At 46.7% G+C, this 18,266-nt stretch overlaps 2 protein-coding genes and 1 pseudogene across 3 annotated transcripts; 2 read left to right on the forward strand and 1 right to left on the reverse strand.

Moving 5' to 3' along the window:
* Window positions 1-242: 242 nt before the first annotated feature.
* LOC119301932 lies at window positions 243-1,838 on the forward strand. Its single transcript, XM_037578936.1, has one exon. It carries the CDS (start codon window positions 311-313, stop codon window positions 1,526-1,528), a length of 1,218 nt encoding a protein of 405 aa, XP_037434833.1. The 5' UTR covers window positions 243-310; the 3' UTR covers window positions 1,529-1,838.
* Window positions 1,839-4,969: 3,131 nt separating this feature from the next.
* Window positions 4,970-12,602, forward strand: LOC119297477 (annotated as a pseudogene).
* Window positions 12,603-13,101: 499 nt separating this feature from the next.
* On the reverse strand, window positions 13,102-18,039 carry LOC119301933 (cyclase-like protein 3). Of its 2 annotated transcripts, none has more exons than XM_037578939.1 (6): window positions 17,600-18,039; window positions 16,690-16,734; window positions 16,235-16,307; window positions 14,729-14,860; window positions 14,222-14,292; window positions 13,102-13,600 (listed from the first exon to the last, which is right to left on the reverse strand). In XM_037578939.1, exons 1-5 carry the CDS (start codon window positions 17,982-17,984, stop codon window positions 14,259-14,261), a joined length of 669 nt encoding a protein of 222 aa, XP_037434836.1. In that variant the 5' UTR covers window positions 17,985-18,039; the 3' UTR covers window positions 13,102-13,600; window positions 14,222-14,258. The 2 variants fall into 2 exon arrangements, with proteins under 2 accessions (XP_037434836.1, XP_037434834.1); XM_037578937.1 differs by having other exon boundaries at window positions 13,126-13,600; window positions 14,763-14,860; window positions 17,600-18,036.
* Window positions 18,040-18,266: the final 227 nt, after the last annotated feature.

The raw sequence follows: 18,266 nt of genomic DNA on the forward strand, positions 1-18,266 counted from the left end.
AGAAAAAACCGATCTTATGATTTTTTTTCCCTCACCTTCTACTACTGATTCACAATATTGACCAAAACAACAAGTTAGTCTGCAAAAAGGGCTAATCTTTTTTTATCAAAACCATATTATTGCGCAAGGCCCAATGGATGAACACAGGCCCTGAGGAAACAAGAGAGGATGAACCCAAAAGCGCGAGGGTGTGTGTGTTGAGGCCTGGTTCACGCCTGGCAATTTGGGGCTCCAGTGCATCTGACTTCGGTTCCTCGGCCCACCCTGCAGAATTCGACTCATCTCAGCTTCTCCTCTTCCTCGTCGGCGCATGGCGCCGCCGCCGCCGCCGCCGATAGACGCGCCTCTGCGGCTGCCGCCTCTCCCGGCGGACACCATCTTGGAGATCTTGTCCCGCGTGGGCGACGCTACCGCCGTCGTCCGCTGCGCAGCCACCTGCAAAGCATGGCGCCGCCTCATCCTGGAACCGTCCTTCCTCTCCCGCCGTCGCGCCGGGCGCTCCGACCCCTCCCCTCTCCTCGGCTTCTTCTTCCTGGACACATCCCAGAAGCTGCCCCGTCGCCGCCTCTACCTCCGCCGCCCCACGCGCTTCCTCCCCCTCGGCCCCTCTCAGTCGCAGGCAACCGCCCTCCCCCTGTCCCACTTCTTGCCGAAGCCGGACGCGGCCGGCCTCAGCGGGTTCGCCCCCGTCGCGTCAGGCGCCGGCGGGCTCCTTGCCCTCCGCCGTTCCCCGGCCAGCTCGTGCGACCCCGTCAGGATCTGCGTCTGCGACCCCGTGGCAGGGACCTCCACCTTCCTCCCCCCTCTCCCGCCCACAACATCCCCCGAGAACATCGTCTTTCTCGACGCCGACGGCTCCTCGTTCCGCCTGCTTGCGGTGATGAACCGACCAATGGGGATCCGCCTGCGCGTCTTCTCCTCCCAGACCGGGCAGTGGGGCACGGCTGTGACGGCCCCACTTCCTGATAACATGGTGATCCACCTCTGCTCCCCTGCCGTCGTCCACCGTGGTGCCGCCCACTGGATATGCGGCACCCGTGCCCTCCCGAATGCGGTGCACGCACTGGCCGTTCGCCCCGGCCAGGCCGATGTCTCGGTGTGCCGATTCGACCTTCCGCTGCGCGCAGGCATTCACCGCCTGAACCACGCCGCAGAAGCCGTTCGCCTGTTCAGTTCAGCTCAGGGGTGTCTCTCCTTGGTTCTTCTGGATGAACCTGTGATCTCCGTCTGGAACTTCAAAGACAATGGCGCTGATGGCAGGCCCTGGGAGCTTCACAAGACGGTACATCTGCCGTCGGTGTTGCCGTCGACAATCTCTGATCCTTCTGCAGGGTGGAGGCTCTCTGTCGTAGCATCGTGCGATCAGAGTGGCTCCTTGTTCTTGCGTGCTGTGGGCGAGGGCGGCCTTTTTGTGCTCAACCTGGAGACGGAGGTGATGTCGAGGGTACGCAACGACCACTGCGCCAAGTTCCTGTGCCCGTATGTGGCGAATCTGAGTTCTTGCCTGGGAGCCATGAAGAATTTCTGATGTTGGACTCAAAATTCAGGTTTCTGAACACACTAGCTTAATGCATATTAAGAGATGAGTATTCAGTTCTGTTTCGATGTATTCTACAGGTTTACTCTTATCTGTGATGTATCACCTGTTTATTTTCACATCTGGAGGCTTCATACTGATTTAAGTTTCAGTTTATTGTATGCGGCTTGCTTATTGTAGTCTTCATTTCTAATAATCAGTGTCCTCTACTGCTAAACTTGAATTTGGATATGATTACAGTTTGTATGTCCAGTGGGGTTCTATAATGTGAAACTGAAAGAAACAGGATTAAATTGCGCTTATTTTCTTCGATTCACTATGCCAATAATGCAATTTGCTGTTTCTTGGAAGGCAAGATTTTAGTTATCTAAGCCAATGTGAACAATAGGAGAAATTTTATTGCTTTGCATTCTGAGGTGACAACTCTTGTGATCAGGTAGTAAAAGAAAAAAGAACACATAATAATGGGAATTTGCCAGATTATATGATTACTAGAGCTGACAGTTACATCATGTCTGAGAGTTAGTATGACACAATATACGTTCCATCATGTCTGGGAGTTAGTACTGTATACACAATATATGTGCACACAGTTCTCTACTGTATATCTAAATAAGCCAGTCCTCACTACTAGATTTCTCTGCACATGTGTGCTTCCATATTGTAAATAGCCAGACATCATCGTGAGTTGTATACGTCATGCAGTAGATATTTCCATACTGTAAAGTTCAATTAGAAATCTGTGGAGTTGATTTTGATGTCTCTAATTTGTTCAGAAATGGGAATTTTAATTTTTAACGAACATGCAAAGTATGATTGTGAAGCTGAGGTCAAAACCGAAGCCCTGAAAATAACAATATCATTCTCTCATATTAGTAATGTCTCGATATTCTATAAGCAAAATATCAGCCTTAAAAGCTAATTTTTTAACAGAAAAGTAAAAAAATGCAAAATTGATTTGACTGGACCACAACCATATGCACTAAGAGCTTCTTGTATTTATGTTTTTTTTTACTTTTCTGTAATTTTTACTAATCTTCTAGTATTAATTAGCGTACTGATTTTATTATTGTTTCATTTTAAATTTCAAAATGTATATTCCCTTATTCAAGTTAACTGTGAAGAACAAACTCAACTGATTTTTTCATTAAGAAATTGTATCCTTTTTGTAACCCTAACTGTAGTACCTAAATCTTCAATAACCTTATTGACTCACCAAAAATGTTGATCCAGAGTTCTCCCTCCTTCTGGTCCGGCCAGATGAGAAGAACATACATGAACGAGTTCGGAGGAACATTTGTATGATTGTAATCTTACAAGAACTCCAAATTAGCAGTTTGTTTTATATAAGTAATTTTTTTTGTCAAGTTTGACCAAATTTAGAAATAAATATCAACATTACAATGCTAAATCAATACCATCAGATCCAAGTTGAAACATATTTCGTATTACATTTTATTTGATATTGTAGATGTTGATATTTTTAAATACGAGTTTAATCAAATTTTATAAAAGTTTGGCCCTTTAAACGTCTTGCTAATGCCAAATCGCACTTGTATGCACTTGTGCCATCTTGTGGCTTGTTGTCACATGGCGTAACTCATCTCGCTGGAGCTCTGGCAGGATCCAATTTTTGGCAACTTCCTTTTATGTTAGAGCGTTGCTATGCGAACGATAAGACTGCGCCCTATTTACGGGTGACATGCTACGATCAGATGCAGTTGGCGAGCACTTGTACTCCGCTCGATTCCAGCACTGTCTGCATATAGGCCAGAAACTGTGGTGTGCACGGCAGTTTCGTTTATGTTAATATTCAGACTAAAACAAAAACAAAAAAACTGCAAAACACACAACACAAAAAACAGTTAAAGGAGAATCACGCTGACCCGTTGGACATAAGCCACTCTGTGTCTCCCTCCGTTTCAAAATATGTTTAAGTTGAAATGGAGGGAGCATATATTTTTCATGCGACTTTTTTCAGTTTGAATTTCGTTTGAAAATTTCAGACGAAAAAAATCCGAAATTTCCTGAAAACCGTTTCCCGAAAGTAACCCACAAAGTATTTCAAAACGAAGGGAGTACTTTGTTGTTGGGCCAGTTGGTACTTTTAATTCCTGCGCTCAAGTTTGAGCTGCGATGGAACCGGCCAGTCGGCCATGCATTTCTACGGTTCTACCTACCGTGTGACAATTTGGAAGATAGGCATTCATAACACACTACTTCCTTCCTCGAGTATTTAACAAAAAAACTACCTCATTTTATGGAACCGTACCTACAAACTATCACTCTACAAATTTATGTCGAAAATTACCACTTTTTATCTAATCTTTGACTAAAAACTACCATGTCGGGAAAGTGCCCAAATCGCCTGTTCTAAACGCCTTTCTGACAGGATGGGCTCACCTGTCAGCATTAATCTTCTTCCTCCTCTCTCTCTCTGGCATTTCCTCAAACACTTCATGTGCACTCCGCCGCTCTGCCCCGCTCGTCCTCCCACACCGTCGCCCCGCAGCACCTCGTCAGCCCGCGCTGCCCCGTCCAGTTCCTCATCGGCGACCTCCCGCTCCGGATCCGCCTCCCACGCCTGCGACCAGTGCCGCGCCTCCACGCCGTCTTCCGCATCCCCGGCCTCCTCATCGCCGCTTCGCCCATCCCCGGCCACAGGTGCCCTCGCCGGAGCCAGCCGTCTCTGCTGCGCGCGGCCTCTCCCTCGCCCCGCCAGCGCCCTGCTCCAGCGTCGCCGCCGGATGCCTCAAGCTTCAGATCCGACCGACCTCGCCGCTTCCCTCGGCCTCCCGCAGCTGCCTGTTGCCGGCCATCCCCATGGTTCGAGGAGCCCGAGCCTTCATCTGCTCCTCTCGCCCTGCGCCGGCCTCCACCAGCACCCATGGCCGCCGCTTGCTAGTCACCACCACAGCCGCCGCGCCCCTGCTTGCTGCTTCGACTTCATGCCCAAGCTTCGTTTTCGTCATGGACGTGGGGTAGCAGCACGGCGAAGGGTTTGACGACATGCCAGAGAGAGAGGAGGAAGAAGATTAATACTGACAGGTGGGCCCATCCTGTTAGGAAGGCGTTTAGAAGAGGCGAATTGGGCACTTTCCCGACATGGTAGTTTTTAGTCAAAGATTAGACAAAAAATGATAGTTTTCGGCATAAATTTGTAGAGTGGTAGTTTGTAGGCACGGTTCCATAAAATATGGTAATTTTTTGTTAAATACTCCCCTTCGTCATTGTGAGCTCGTACCACCACCACTTGAGTTTCGGAGACAAGCGCACCTGGAGCACCACAGAGCTGCGCCACGTTAAATGTGACCTCGTATCATCATGTATGTTGCCGCTCAGTACTGCTCTGCTGCTAAACACCAGGACCCTCCTCTCCACCTCTCTCTTTCTAGTTTCCAGTGAGCAGGCGCACGCGCACGTGGAGCGGCCATGGCGACCGCGGCAACTGCCGGCGCGGAGGGGCGTCACGCCGTGTTCTTCCCTTTCCCGGCGCAGGGCCATGTGAAGGCGGCGCTCGGCCTGGCCCAGCTCCTCCACCGTTGCCATGGCTTCCAGGTCACCTTCGTCCACACCGCCGAGCACAACCGCCGCCGCCTCCTCCGCTCGTGCGGCCTCGGCGTGCTCGCGGGGGTCTCCGGGTTCCGCTTCGCCGCCGTCCCGGACGGCCTGCCCCCGTCCGAGGTGGACGCGTCGCAGGACATGGGCGCCCTGCTGTCCACCACGGAGGCCTTGGTGTTGGAAATATGAACAAATTACTACGAGATTTAATCCGAATAAACAGAAGATAAATCATGACCACAACAGTAGAGATTAAACTAATCATGCGAACTAGCATAGCAGATGAACATATCACATCTAGGGCACATACTAGAAGCATGAATTCTACCACGATCTCGAACAGGAAGGATAGAATCACATACGGTGCAGCGGGTGCAGCACCGCCGGCGTTAACGTTGTCGCCCATGTCATCGAGGACGAGATTGCCGAGGTCGGGGAAGAAGTCGTCGTTCGCGAAGTCGTCGCTGCCAGCAGTCGCGCGAGTGCGCTCCCCAAAAATCTGATCGCCCCTCTCCCGTACAGGATCACGAGAGGCGGGGTTCCGGAGGCCTGCTGTCCCTTTTCGGGGTGCACGCCGGAAGAAGGGATGGAGAAGACTTGCTTGGCGGCGCAATGATCTGGAACGGTGGTGAGAAACCATACGAAGCGGCGGCGGCTAGGGTAGACATCTGTCTGACTATATAGTGCGGGCCGGATAGGTTGTGGGAATAAACCCCATGTCCGAGTCGTCACGATCCAAAAGAATCGGAAACGGTTCAGTAATTAACGCGTCCGTTAATTATTAATTAATGACTCATTAATTTTTCCATGCATCAAAAATATAGACAACGTGCATAGCTTTATCCTCGGCTCGGCTCAATCCCGCAACCCGCGGCGCGGCGTGGCGTGGCGAGCGAGGAGGAAGAGCGCGCGTGTAGGTCTCCTCTTCTCATGCTCATACAAGTGGTAGAAGAGCTCACCTTATAAAGAGGTGCAACTCTCTCTCAACTTCCGGGGTGGGACTAAACTTTAGCCTCACTCACTTCACTCACATGTGTGCATGAATGGACCAAGAGAATTTCAGAATTTTAGTTGGGCTTTGGGCCAAAGGCCTACTAGCAAAATTCCAACAATCCCCCACAAAGTCTCATTGGCACATCTCATCATTTAGTTTCAAAACATTGTTTTATATATCGGTGCTTAGTGGAGAATGTGAAGTTAAACTTTCACTTAGAAATTTATGCTACACTACATCACAACTTGAATAGTGGACTATGCCTTGAACTACAAGTTTTCTGTGAAACTAGTTTCACACAAATTCTTGATCGATACTGGGCTGCCGTAAGACTTCCCCGCGGGTGGAGCGTATACGTCATACTCCAGGGCCTTTTATGAATTTATTAGAGAACACCCAATTCTCACAGACTGCGACATTAACAGTCAAATTCATATAGGTGTGTTCCTCAGAAGATGTTCTGCAGGACAACATCTCTGCTTACCCGAATAAGCCACTTGGAACATATTAAGATAAATATCAACCTGCCATGCAGATCAGGAGAGTATTGCATCTTCACGGAGTGGGATAATTAATATAGGGATACTCTCCTCCCAGCTGACCAACAGCTTGTCTCCCACTTCTACTTCACGGGATCTCCGATCACATGGAGTGGTTTACCACTATGGACAACTCATGCGGTGGGTCTCAAACCCATCTCCATCGATGCATTATCTATCACATTACGTGATAGACCCTTTGTGAAGGGATCTGCCAAGTTTTTCGACGTTTGGATATAATCCAACGTAATAACTCCGGAGTTCCTCAATTTTCTGACAGATTTTAGTCTCCTCTTCACATGCCTTGAGGACTTCATATTGTTCTTAGAACTGTTTATCTTGACGATCACAGTTTGATTATCACAGTTCATCAGGATAGGGGGTACCGGTTTTTCAACCATAGGTAAGTCCATCAAGAGTTCACGAAGCCACTCTGCTTCAACAATGGCAGTGTCTAATGTTGTGAATTCTGCTTCCATAGTTGACCTCGTTAAGATGGTCTGCTTGCAAGACTTCCAGGAAACAGCGCCACCACCAAGTGTAAAAACATAATCACTTGTGGCCTTAATCTCATCAGCATCAGATATCCAGTTTGAGTCACTATAACCCTCCAGTACCCTTGAATACCCGGTGTAGTGAATCCCATAGCTCGTGGTGCCTTTCAAATAGCGCATAACTCTCTCAAGCGCATGCCAATGATCATCTCCCGGTTTTGACACAAACTGACTCAGCTTGCTCACAACAAAAGAGATGTCAGGCCTCGTGGCACTCGCCAAATACATAAGCGAGCCAATAATCTGAGAATACCTCAGTTGATCTCTAGCAATCCGTCGATTCTTTCGAAGCAACACACTAGCATCATATGGAGTTGGAGAAGGCGTGCAGTCGCTATACCCAAAACGACTCAAGACCTTTTCCACATAATGAGACTGAAGCAGTGTGATCCCACCATTCTCATCTCTCAACAGCTTGATGTTTAAGATAACATCAGCTACTCCTAGATCCTTCATCTCAAAACAACGAGATAAGAAATCCTTAACCTCCTTGATTAAATCAAGTTTGGTTCCAAAGATCAATATGTCGTCGACATACAGACAAAGAATAATTCCTTCACCCCCACCATAGCGATAGTACACGCACTTGTCACCATCGTTTACTACAAAGCCGGCAGCAGTTAATGTTGTTTCGAACTTCTCATGCCACTCCTTAGGAGCTTGTTTAAGGCCATATAAAGACTTTAATAACTTGCACACCTTTTCTTCTTGACCAGGTACTACAAAACCATCTGGCTGATCCATGTAAATTTCCTCCTTCAACTCTCCATTGAGGAAAGCCGTCTTAACGTCCATTTGATGAACGAGAAGACCATGTGAGGCAGCCAGTGATAGTAGCACCCGAATTGTGGTCAGTCTAGCCACGGGTGAGTAAGTATCAAAGAAGTCTTCACCTTCTTTCTGGGTATAACCCTTGGCCACAAGCCGTGCCTTGTACTTTTCAATCGTACCATCAAGTCTAAGCTTCTTCTTGAACACCCACTTATATCCTACAGGTTTGCATCCATAAGGACGGTCAGTGATCTCCCAGGTACCGTTAGCTAAGATGGAATCCATCTCGCTACGTACAGCTTCCTTCCAGTAGTCAGCATCAGGAGATGCATAGGCTTCTGAAATAGTCCTGGGTGTGTCATCCACGAGGTACACAATGAAATCATCACCAAAAGACTTTGCAGTCCTCTGTCTCTTACTCCTCATAGGAGTTCCATTGTTACCCTCAATAGGATTCTCAACGTGTTCCATCGCAATGGTGGGTTCAGGAATTACAGTGAATTCCTCACTAGATGGAGTAGGTATCTCCTGATTTGATGAACTCGACATATCCTTCATAGGAAATATGTCCTCAAAAAAAGTTGCATCATTTGATTCCATAATCGTACCAACATGCATGTCAGATACCTTAGATTTTATTATCAAAAATCTATAGCCGATGCTATGAAAAGCATAGCCCAGAAGAACACAATCCACGATTTTTGGTCCAAGCTTGCGCTTCTTGGGAATTGGTATATTGACTTTCGTCAAACAACCCCAAGTACGTAGGTAAGAGAGTTTCAACCTTTTCCTTTCCCATTCCTCAAATGGAGTCATGGTCTTATGCTTTGTGGGAACTCGGTTTAGGACATGACACGCAGTCATTAGCGCCTTCCCTCACCATTCCTTGGATAGACCCGAAGTGTCTAACATGGTGTTAACCATATCAGTTAGAGTTCGGTTCTTTCTTTCGGCTACCCCATTTGACTGGGGTGAGTAGGGAGGCGTCCTCTCATGGATTATACCATGTTCCGCACAAAACAGATCAAATTCATTGGAAAAATACTCTCCACCACGATCGGACCTAAGCCGTTTAATTTTTCGATCAAGTTGGTTCTCTGCCTCAGCTTTATAGTTTTTAAAAAAAGTCAAAGACTCATCTTTTGATTTCAGAAGATACACATAATAATATCTAGTGGAGTCATCAATCAACATCATGAAGTATCTCTTTCCACCTTTTGTCAACACGCCATTCATCTCACAAAGATCAGAATGTATAATCTCAAGTGGCGCCAAGTCTCTTGCCTCTGCAGTCTTATGGGACTTGCGAGGTTGCTTAGCTTGCACACATACTTGACACTTGGAGCCTTTGACAGTAGAGATTTTCGGAATTAAATTCATATTGGCTAACCGCGTCATGCAACCAAAGTTAATATGACAGAGTCGTGAATGCCAAATATCAGACTCATTATTGTGGCAAACATTATTAATAACTTTAGTGCAAATATCTGACAAAGATAGGCGGAACAAGCCTCCGCACTCATAGCCTTTTCCAACAAATTGTCCACACTTAGAAATTACAACTTTATTGGATTCGAAAACCAACTTAAAACCATCTCGACATAAATGGGAACCGCTAACGAGATTTTTATTGATGGACGGCACATGATGAACGTTCTTCAGACGCACAGTCTTCCCCGAAGTAAACTTCAGATTGATCGTACCAACACCTCGAACGATGGCATGTGACCCGTTCCCCATTAGCACGGGTGAAGTCCCTGTTGCCTGGTAAGAAGAAAACATGGAGGCGTCAGCACAAACATGTACATTGGCACCGGTGTCAATTAACCAATCAGGGGATTGAAATACTGAAAGGATGGTAGGAAAAATATCGTACCCTGATTCCTTCATATCAGTATCACCGATGACAACATTAGCGGACTTGCCGCTCTTCTCATGTTCGCGCTCCTCAAAGCGGTTAGGACACTTCGGAGCCCAGTGATTAGGATCACCGCAGACATGGCAAAGTCCCTTCCCCTTCTTATGAGAATTCTTCTTGAAGTTGGTAGAATGTGATGGCTTGTTCTTTGTATCAAACTTGCCTTTACCCTGAGTTTTGTTCTTATTGTTTTTGAACTTGTTGGGCTGGGAGTTCTTCTTCTGTACCATGTTGGCACTAGAACCTCCCTCAGCAACTCGAGCACGTGTGTCCTTTGCTCTCGCCTTCTCTTCAACATCAAGAGTACCAATGAGATCCGCAACGGAAAACTCCTGTCTCTTGTGTTTCAGGGAAGTAGCAAAATTGTTCCACGAAGGTGGAAGCTTGGCAATGATGCCTCCGGCAACAAATTTGTCCGGCAACACACACTTGAAGTACTCAAGTTCTTTTGCGAGCGACTGTATCTCATGAGCCTGCTGTACAACAGGGCGCTCATCGGTCTTCTTGTAGTCATAGAATTGCTCCATGACGTACAACTCGTAGCCGGCGTCCGAGGCACCAAACTTGGCCTCGAGCGCAGCCCACATGTCCTTGCCGTTGTCAAACGACATATACGAATCCACAATGGAGTCATCAAGAACACTTAGAAGAGCGCCTTTAAAGAGGGTATCGATCTTCTCAAAAGCTTCCAGCTGTGCTGAATTAAGATCGCCCTCAGCCTTGCCCTTGGTGGCATCATAGCAGCCCATGGTCTAAAACCAGTAGACTGCTCTCGTGCGCCACCTCTTATATTGCGCCCCTTTAAAGGCAGGCGGCTTCAGATGCCCAGCAAAACCACTCGGAGTAAATTGCCTATAATCAGGTTTTTGGATTGTTGGAAATATGAGCAAATTACTACGAGATTTAATCCGAATAAACGGAAGATAAATCATGACCACAGCAGCAGAGATTAAACTAATCATGCGAACTAGCATAGCAGATGAACATATCACATCTAGGGCACATACTAGAAGCATGAATTCTACCACGATCTCGAACAAGAAGGATAGAATCACATACGATGCAGCGGGTGCAGCACCGCCGGCGTTGACGTTGTCGCCCATGTCGTCGAGGACGAGGTTGCCGAGGTCGGGGAAGAAGTCGTCGCTGCCAGCAGTCGCACGAGTGTGCTCCCCAAAAACCTGATCGCCCCTCTCCCGTAGAGGCGGGGTTTCCTTCTCGCGGTGCACGCCGGAAGGAGGGATGGAGAAGACTTGCTTGGTGGCGCAATGATCTGGAACGGTGCACGCCGGAAGGAGGGATGGAGAAGACTTGCTTGGCGGCGCAATGATCTGGAACGATGGTGAGAAACCATAGGAAGCGGCGGCGGCTAGGGTAGACATCTGCCTGACTATATAATGCGGGCCGGGTAGGTCGTGGGAATAAACCCCACGTCCGAGTCGTCACGATCCAAAAGAATCGGAAACGGTTCAGTAATTAACGCATCCGTTAATTATTAATTAGCTCTGTCCTCGGCTCGGCTCAATCCCGCAACCCGCGGCGCGGCGAGCGAGGAGGAGCGTGCGTGTAGGTCTCTTCTCATGCTCATACAAGTGGTAGAAGAGCTCACCTTATAAAGAGGTGCAACTCTCTCTCAACTTCCGAGGTGGGACTAAACTTTAGCCTCACTCACTCTACTCACATGTGTGCATGAATGGGCCAAGAGAATTTCAGAATTTTAGTTGGGCTTTGAGCCAAAGGCCTACTAGCAAAATTCCAACACCTGGTCCCACACTTGAGGAGCCTCGTCGCCGGCCTGCTCCCGCCCGTGTCCTGCGTCATCTCCGACGTCGAGCACGTCCTGTATGGGTCCAGGGAGATGGGTACCCCCTGCGTCACCTTCTTCACGACCAGCGCGTTCGCCTTCATGGCGTCCCAGCAGTTGCAGCGGCTCGTGGATATAGGCATTGTCCTAAACGCAACGGCGTGCCACGGGACCACTCCGTCCGCCATCATCTTTCACACCTTCGACGACATCAACCGCGAGGCCATGGCGGCCATGTCCACCATCCTGCCACCCACCTACGCCGTCGGGCCGTTGCCGCTCCTCCTCGGCCATGTCTCTAGCAGCGTGGCTGACACGCTGGAATCCAACTTGTCCAAGGAGAACAACGCCAGCCTAGAGTAGTTGGAGGGCAAGCGGCCAGACCCGATGCTGTACGTGAGCTTCGGGAGCATCACGACGCTCACGAGCATCGCGTGGGGTCTGGCCAACAGTAAAATGGATTTCCTGTGGGTGCTGCCACCGGAGTTCCTGGAGGAGACGAAGGCGAGGAGCCACGTGACGAGCTAGTGCCCGCAGGAGGCGGTGCTCCGGCACGAGGCGATGGGCGCGTTCCTGACGCACTGCGGGTGGAACTCGGTCCTGGAGAGCCTCAGCGTCGGGGTGCCGATGCTGTGCTGGCCCTTCGGCGCCGATCAGTACACGAATGCAAGGTACGTCTGCTCCGAGTGGCGCGCCGGCATGGAGATCGGCGGCGATGTCGAGAGGGATGAGGTGGAGGCGGCCGTCCGGGAGGTGATGGGAGGAGGGGGCAAGGGAGAACAGATGAAGAGAATGGCCATCGAATGGAAGGAGAAGGCTGCCATGGCTGCACTGCCAGGTGGGCCATCTTGGGTAAATCTGGAGAAGGTGGTCAATGAAGTGCTTAGTGTGGCTCCTGCGAGGATTATGGATGTGGAATTATGACTAGGCTCGTCCTTGGTCTACACTGGCAATAAATTGATGAAAAGGTTGTGATCCATCACCTTTGTCCAAACTTAATATGGGTTGTCCATTTGTCAAGAAAATAAATGTGGGTTAGGTGATCCATTATGTTAGTACTCCCTCCATCCCAAAATAAATGACTCAACTTTGTACTAGCTTTAATACAAAGTCAAGTCACTTATTTTGGAACAGAGGGAGTACTACGTATTTTGGGACAGAGGGAGTACTACGTAGTACTCCCTCAATTTTTATTTACTTCGCATATTAGAGTTGATTGAAGTCAAACTTCCTAAAGTTTGACCAAGTTTATAGAATAAAATATAAATATTTACCATAACAAATTTATACTATGTGGAAGTACATTTGATAATGAATCTAATAGTGTTGATTTCTTATTGTATATGTTAATATTTTTGTTTATTCGCAAAAAAAATGTTAATATTTTTGTTTACAAACTTTGTCAAAGTTTATAAAGTTTGACTTTGACCAAAGCTAATATGCGGAGTAAATAAAAACGGAGGGAGTACTACTACAATAGTGATCACTCAACTACACTCTTCAATGTAGCATGATTCATTTGGTATTTTGGTACCACCGAACATTGCGGTTTGTATTGTAATCCATCCCTTCTATAGCCCAACTAAAGGTTCGGAGGGTACCCTAGAGGCTACACATTTGCATCCCTAGCCGTTTGTCGCTCCTTACTAAGCATCGAAGTGCCACCATGTTTCTGGACACATGACAGTACTCCTCTGGTATCAAAGACACGAGTTTTGCTGCTATACACATTCTATTTTTATATATAAGTGCTTGCGGTATCAAACTAAACCGCCGCAGCGGGATGCAAATGTCTTTCACTTTATAAGGATGCATCTGATCGGCGAACCTTCAGCTCCACGCAACCGAAGTGGCAGGCAATGCAACGAGTATATCCCAGGTATGACATTCTCCAGTTTGAGGCCCTCCACAAGAATGATATCCTGAAAGGAACCAAAGAACAGCAAAATATCAGGTATATGGTGTTTTATCCGTCTAGAGATCAACTGTATGATGCCCAGCGTGGTGGCTAGTGCCAAGTACCCGCACGGAGTAATACTCCATATGAAAGAACACAGGTACAAAGATTCTAGCTGGCCTCTTCGAAACTTGTTAGATCAATGTGAGCCAACAGGCATGTTGAGAGGCCACAATTTTTTTTGTCACTGACCCCAAAATTAGAAAGGTCGACCAGGAATTTTAACGGTCCTAATCCATCGAGGGTAGGGAAGAGGAGTGTCATCTAGGGAAGAAGTAACATAGAAGGACCTCCTTCAACGAATCATTAATCACGCTGCTCTTGATAAGGACTTCACTACTTTCGTGGATCAATATCGACAATATGGCTCAAATATTCTTCATTTTACTAGTGAACATCCGATTCTTCGTTTAAAATTACTGTTGGAGACTGCTTGTTCAGATTACTGGAAACGCAAGGAAAATGAAGTTCGGAGCACAGGGCAAAAACAGAAGGTACAATAAGAAAAGAGAGAAAAGAACGCAAACATAATCAAATACAGTAAATATGAACTAAACAAAATTATTCCAAAGAAGTATCTTCGTACCCGGTTTTCAAGTAAAACTAAATGTGAAGGGATCAAGTCATCGAAAGCTGCAACGGACAAATAGTCTATTCCTGCAAAAACATGACAACAAAAGTTTCTTTTTTGAGAATAAACGTGAAGAGATAAATATAAATAGAAGAGTTAATGCAGGACAAATCATTTAACCTGTCCAAGATGTAGAAGTTTGTACTGAAGGGCTGATGCGTAAGGAGCAACTAACAGGAACACAAATGGCAAAAAGGAATTGGATGGAGCAGAAGGAATACAATGATAATGAGACCATGGTCCAGGGGCTATGGAATGACAGGGTGCATGGTGTGTGGAGCACTGGATGCGTCAAAACATGACGCTTCCAATCCAGGTATGCAAAATGCTAATGGTGCAAACAGAAACCACTATATTTCAGACCAATGACACACAGACCCAGACAGTAATCAAGTGCACAAACTTAACATAGTTGCATACAGAACTAAGTAAAATACTAGTGTCATAGATACAATTAAGGACCTCATAAAAGGATGCAAAGGTCGTTGGAACTCATCGACAAGCTTAATATCCGTGTTGTCTACCAACCATTGGGCACCATCTTTCATAAAACCCACATAGCTTGTGTCAAACTCTTTCTTCCACATTAGGTTCCTGCATGACAACAGTAACTGAATTTACTTTCCCAATTTGTCACATTTCGCTCTACAGTTCGGCATAGTAAAGCACTTGGCGCATTAATTTACTTCAAGAAATTGCATAATGGATTAAAACAGAGGATACAAGATGTTCTATAGAGAAAACTATTGAGGGGTTGTACGAATCCAAAAGCACGTGATTAGGCCGAAGGAAGCCAGATACAGGAAAAAATTACTGGTTCTGCTGGTTTGCTCATTCATTTTACATATTCCCAGATTGATAAAGGTGGGCCCTGAAAATACACGCCAAGGCTCCGGTCAATGAATATTATGCACTTTGGTTGCTCAAATAGCAGAAAGGGGGGGGGGTCTAGAAGGCTGAAAATGCCCGATAGATATATCGATAAGTGAAAGGTCCATCCCGCTGAAGATGTCTTGTCTACAAAAGGATAAGTAGGTATGCAATGTACCCATTCAAGGTGCAGTCACCGTATCTTCTGGATGGATACAAATTGCAATGAAGACAAATTCGGTGGCATCAAGGGAATTATTTGAAGTTTTTCCCTAACCGAGGATGCAATCATGCAACAAAGTAATCATCACTCTAATACAAAGTGACATGCGGTTGGCGCGTGTTCGAGAAAAAAAGAAAGCAAACATCACTTGTTTGCATCTACCAAAGATGCTTTTTTGCAGTAGATGCACACCTTTGGATTGGCATTTTCTATACAACAAAATCCTCTATCAATTTGCTAGGCGAAGTGGCAAGGGAGTAATGTAAATCGTCAGAATTTAAAGCACCCCAGATCTTCTAGAGCAAACTATTTTCTTTCTGACCACAAGAAGACAGAGGCCATATACTACCATATAGGAAGTAGAAAACAAATTACTTCTCATAGTTACTTCGTAGCAGTTGGTTCATGTATTGTTGATGAATATCTCAGCTCAACCTCTTTCCGAATATCAGACATAATATAAGTCAACAATAAACACTGTGTCAAATCATTCAAAATAGGTACAGAGCCGTATCAAATGCTAAATATAATTTGAGTGTAAACATCCACACACACACACACACACACACACACACACACACACAGAGTTTTGGATGGCAGATAAAGCGGAGGGTCTTAAGAAGGCTAGGTTTTCGAACATGCAACGAGGTTACTCAGAAAGTTACCCACTTATGTGATGCTAAGGCCTCCTGGATCTAGTCCTTTCCTTTGTTAAGTATGGCAAAAGGTTTTTGAACATGAAGTTCGAATGATGGCACTTAAATTTTAGTTTGCACTAGATGTTTGTCTGAGCGTAACATGAAAAGGTGTTCACATCAAAAATCTGTAAGCATGATTACCACAAATGAGCAGACAATTGGGTTAAGATTCATTACCTGTCAGTGTTTAATGTTCTAAAAAGTACCCGTTGAACTCCTTTAGGAATATGCAAAGATTCCATCGTTTTAGCTGCAATGATAGATCAATTCAATATGCAGATTCCATGTCTAATTAAACAGATATTAAGGTATTAAATCAGACTTCGCCAAACATTAGTTAGACAAGTTTTACTTCCTGTCGCCAGTAGCTAAATACAAAATCAATTGTTTTATACAAGTTTGACTTCTTTGACACATTTCCTTGGTCATGTAGCCCACCTTTCATAGACTCGTGCTTTTTCTAAAACTTGCATAAGGTCTGACCACCTATTTGTTGGCCACAAATGACTTAGCCAATCACACTCAATCAACATAATAATCCACAGCAAGCAAATAGTTAGGCTAAGTAAACAACACTAGCCTTTTTACGACACTAACAAATAAGCGGTTGGCATGAACAATACAAAATTTACCAGTAATATTTTCATCCCTTGGAACATCAACCAGCAGTGCAGGACCTAATAACACAAAATCAGTTGTTAGAACGGTATAAAACAATTGCATATACGTGTACGTACCTCTAATTGTAACCCTGTGAGTAACGATTCAGATGTACACATCGTATGCTACATAATGCCTTTTCTTCCAATAATGGCATGTTCAATATGCAGTATCACTCATTTTTGCAAGCCTGAGGAGTGAGCTATGATCGTGTACACACAATGCTTAAAAAAGGCTTATGTTACTCAACAACAGTTAACATGGAAATTTAGCCGACTAAGTAAGAAAATGTTTGAAGCACTGGAACAGAGCTCTTATAGACTGGATGGTATCAACACTTTTAATCAAGAAAGTAAGGAACCATGACATAGCAACCTTTTCAGTTTCTCCAGTACCCCTCCCTCCTCTGTCCCAGAATAATGTGATATTTCTAAAAGTTCCCTATGGAGCTAGTCTCACTCTCACTCTCACCAGGAATTTTCAGGTGGTATATTTTAGTGAACGGAATGGCTTTCACAGGAAATATTTTTTGGGCGATCATGTTATAGATGTTCTGCCGACGGCCTTCAATCTCCCAACGAGAAGAGTAACGAAGCAGCAGAGTAGAGTTGCCATAATCTGCCTAACTTGCAACATCTGCATTGAAGACATGTCGTTCAATTCAGACAAATCTCAATCCCAAAAAACGAGTTCACACAGCAATTTGTTACAGGCCTCCGATAGCATGTAACCCAATCTCTGCCTGGCAACGCAAACATCCAACAGACGGACACGTTCGGAACGGCCACCGCTTCACTGTTAGTAGTACTACGGAAATTGCTATGGAATAAAAAAAGGAAAAAAGGGGAGGAGGAGGCGGCGGCGGCGGCGGGGTGAGCTCACCGTTGAGGACGTCGAGGTCGAGGGTGTCGACGTCGAAGCCAGCGTCGAAGTAGTGCTGGAAGACGTGGCCGGGGGCGTCGACGTGGGTGCCGGTGTGGGTGGGCATCCGCATCTCGGAGTTGTTGGCGAGGGAGCCGTTGCGCATGGAGGCGGGCAGCCAGAGGAACTGGCCCACCCCGGCGCCGGACTCCCACGAGGGCATGTCCTCCTGGTAGTAGTGGGTGATGTCCAGGATGCGGCCCCCGCCGTGCGCCTCCCGGCGCTCCGGCGCCAGCACGGGCTCCGCGGCGCACGACGCCGGCTGGCTCGGGTGGGCCGGGTGGGCGCACGGTCCGGTGGCGGCGACGAGAGGGACGAGGAGGAGGAGGAGGAGGGGAGGCGCCATTTGGGGCGTCGGGGATCAGTTGCTCCTCTCCCTCGGTGTCGTGGATAGGTGCGGGTTATTCGGCGGTGGTGTGCTGCTTCAGTTTCGCAGCACATTTTACTTCAGCTTGATTTCTGCTGAACTGCTTAGGCACATTTTTGATTTGCATATTGGAGTACTCGTTCGCTCGTAATTTACCGTGCTTTAGGCATGACACCCTCTCTGGTATCCTCTTTGTTTCTGGCATTTTCTATTCTTCAGTTGTTTGATTTTCTTTTCATAGATGGATGGAGCGGTGGCTGT

The sequence above is a fragment of the Triticum dicoccoides genome, chromosome 5A (assembly GCF_002162155.2).
Source record: "Triticum dicoccoides isolate Atlit2015 ecotype Zavitan chromosome 5A, WEW_v2.0, whole genome shotgun sequence".
Classification (NCBI taxonomy): Eukaryota; Viridiplantae; Streptophyta; class Magnoliopsida; order Poales; family Poaceae; genus Triticum; species Triticum dicoccoides.

Excerpts from the sequence above, each read along its gene's own strand:
- LOC119301932 (XM_037578936.1), top strand. The coding sequence starts at position 311 with ATGGCGCCGCCGCCGCCGCCGCCGATAGACGCGCCTCTGCGGCTGCCG.
- LOC119301933 (XM_037578937.1), bottom strand. The coding sequence starts at position 17,984 with ATGGCGCCTCCCCTCCTCCTCCTCCTCCTCGTCCCTCTCGTCGCCGCC. Across the intron at positions 14,861-16,234 it reads AGAACATTAAACACTGACAG|GAACCTAATGTGGAAGAAAG; the intron begins GTAATGAATCTT and ends GTTGTCATGCAG. Across the intron at positions 14,293-14,762 it reads CACGGATATTAAGCTTGTCG|GAATAGACTATTTGTCCGTT; the intron begins ATGAGTTCCAAC and ends ATGTTTTTGCAG.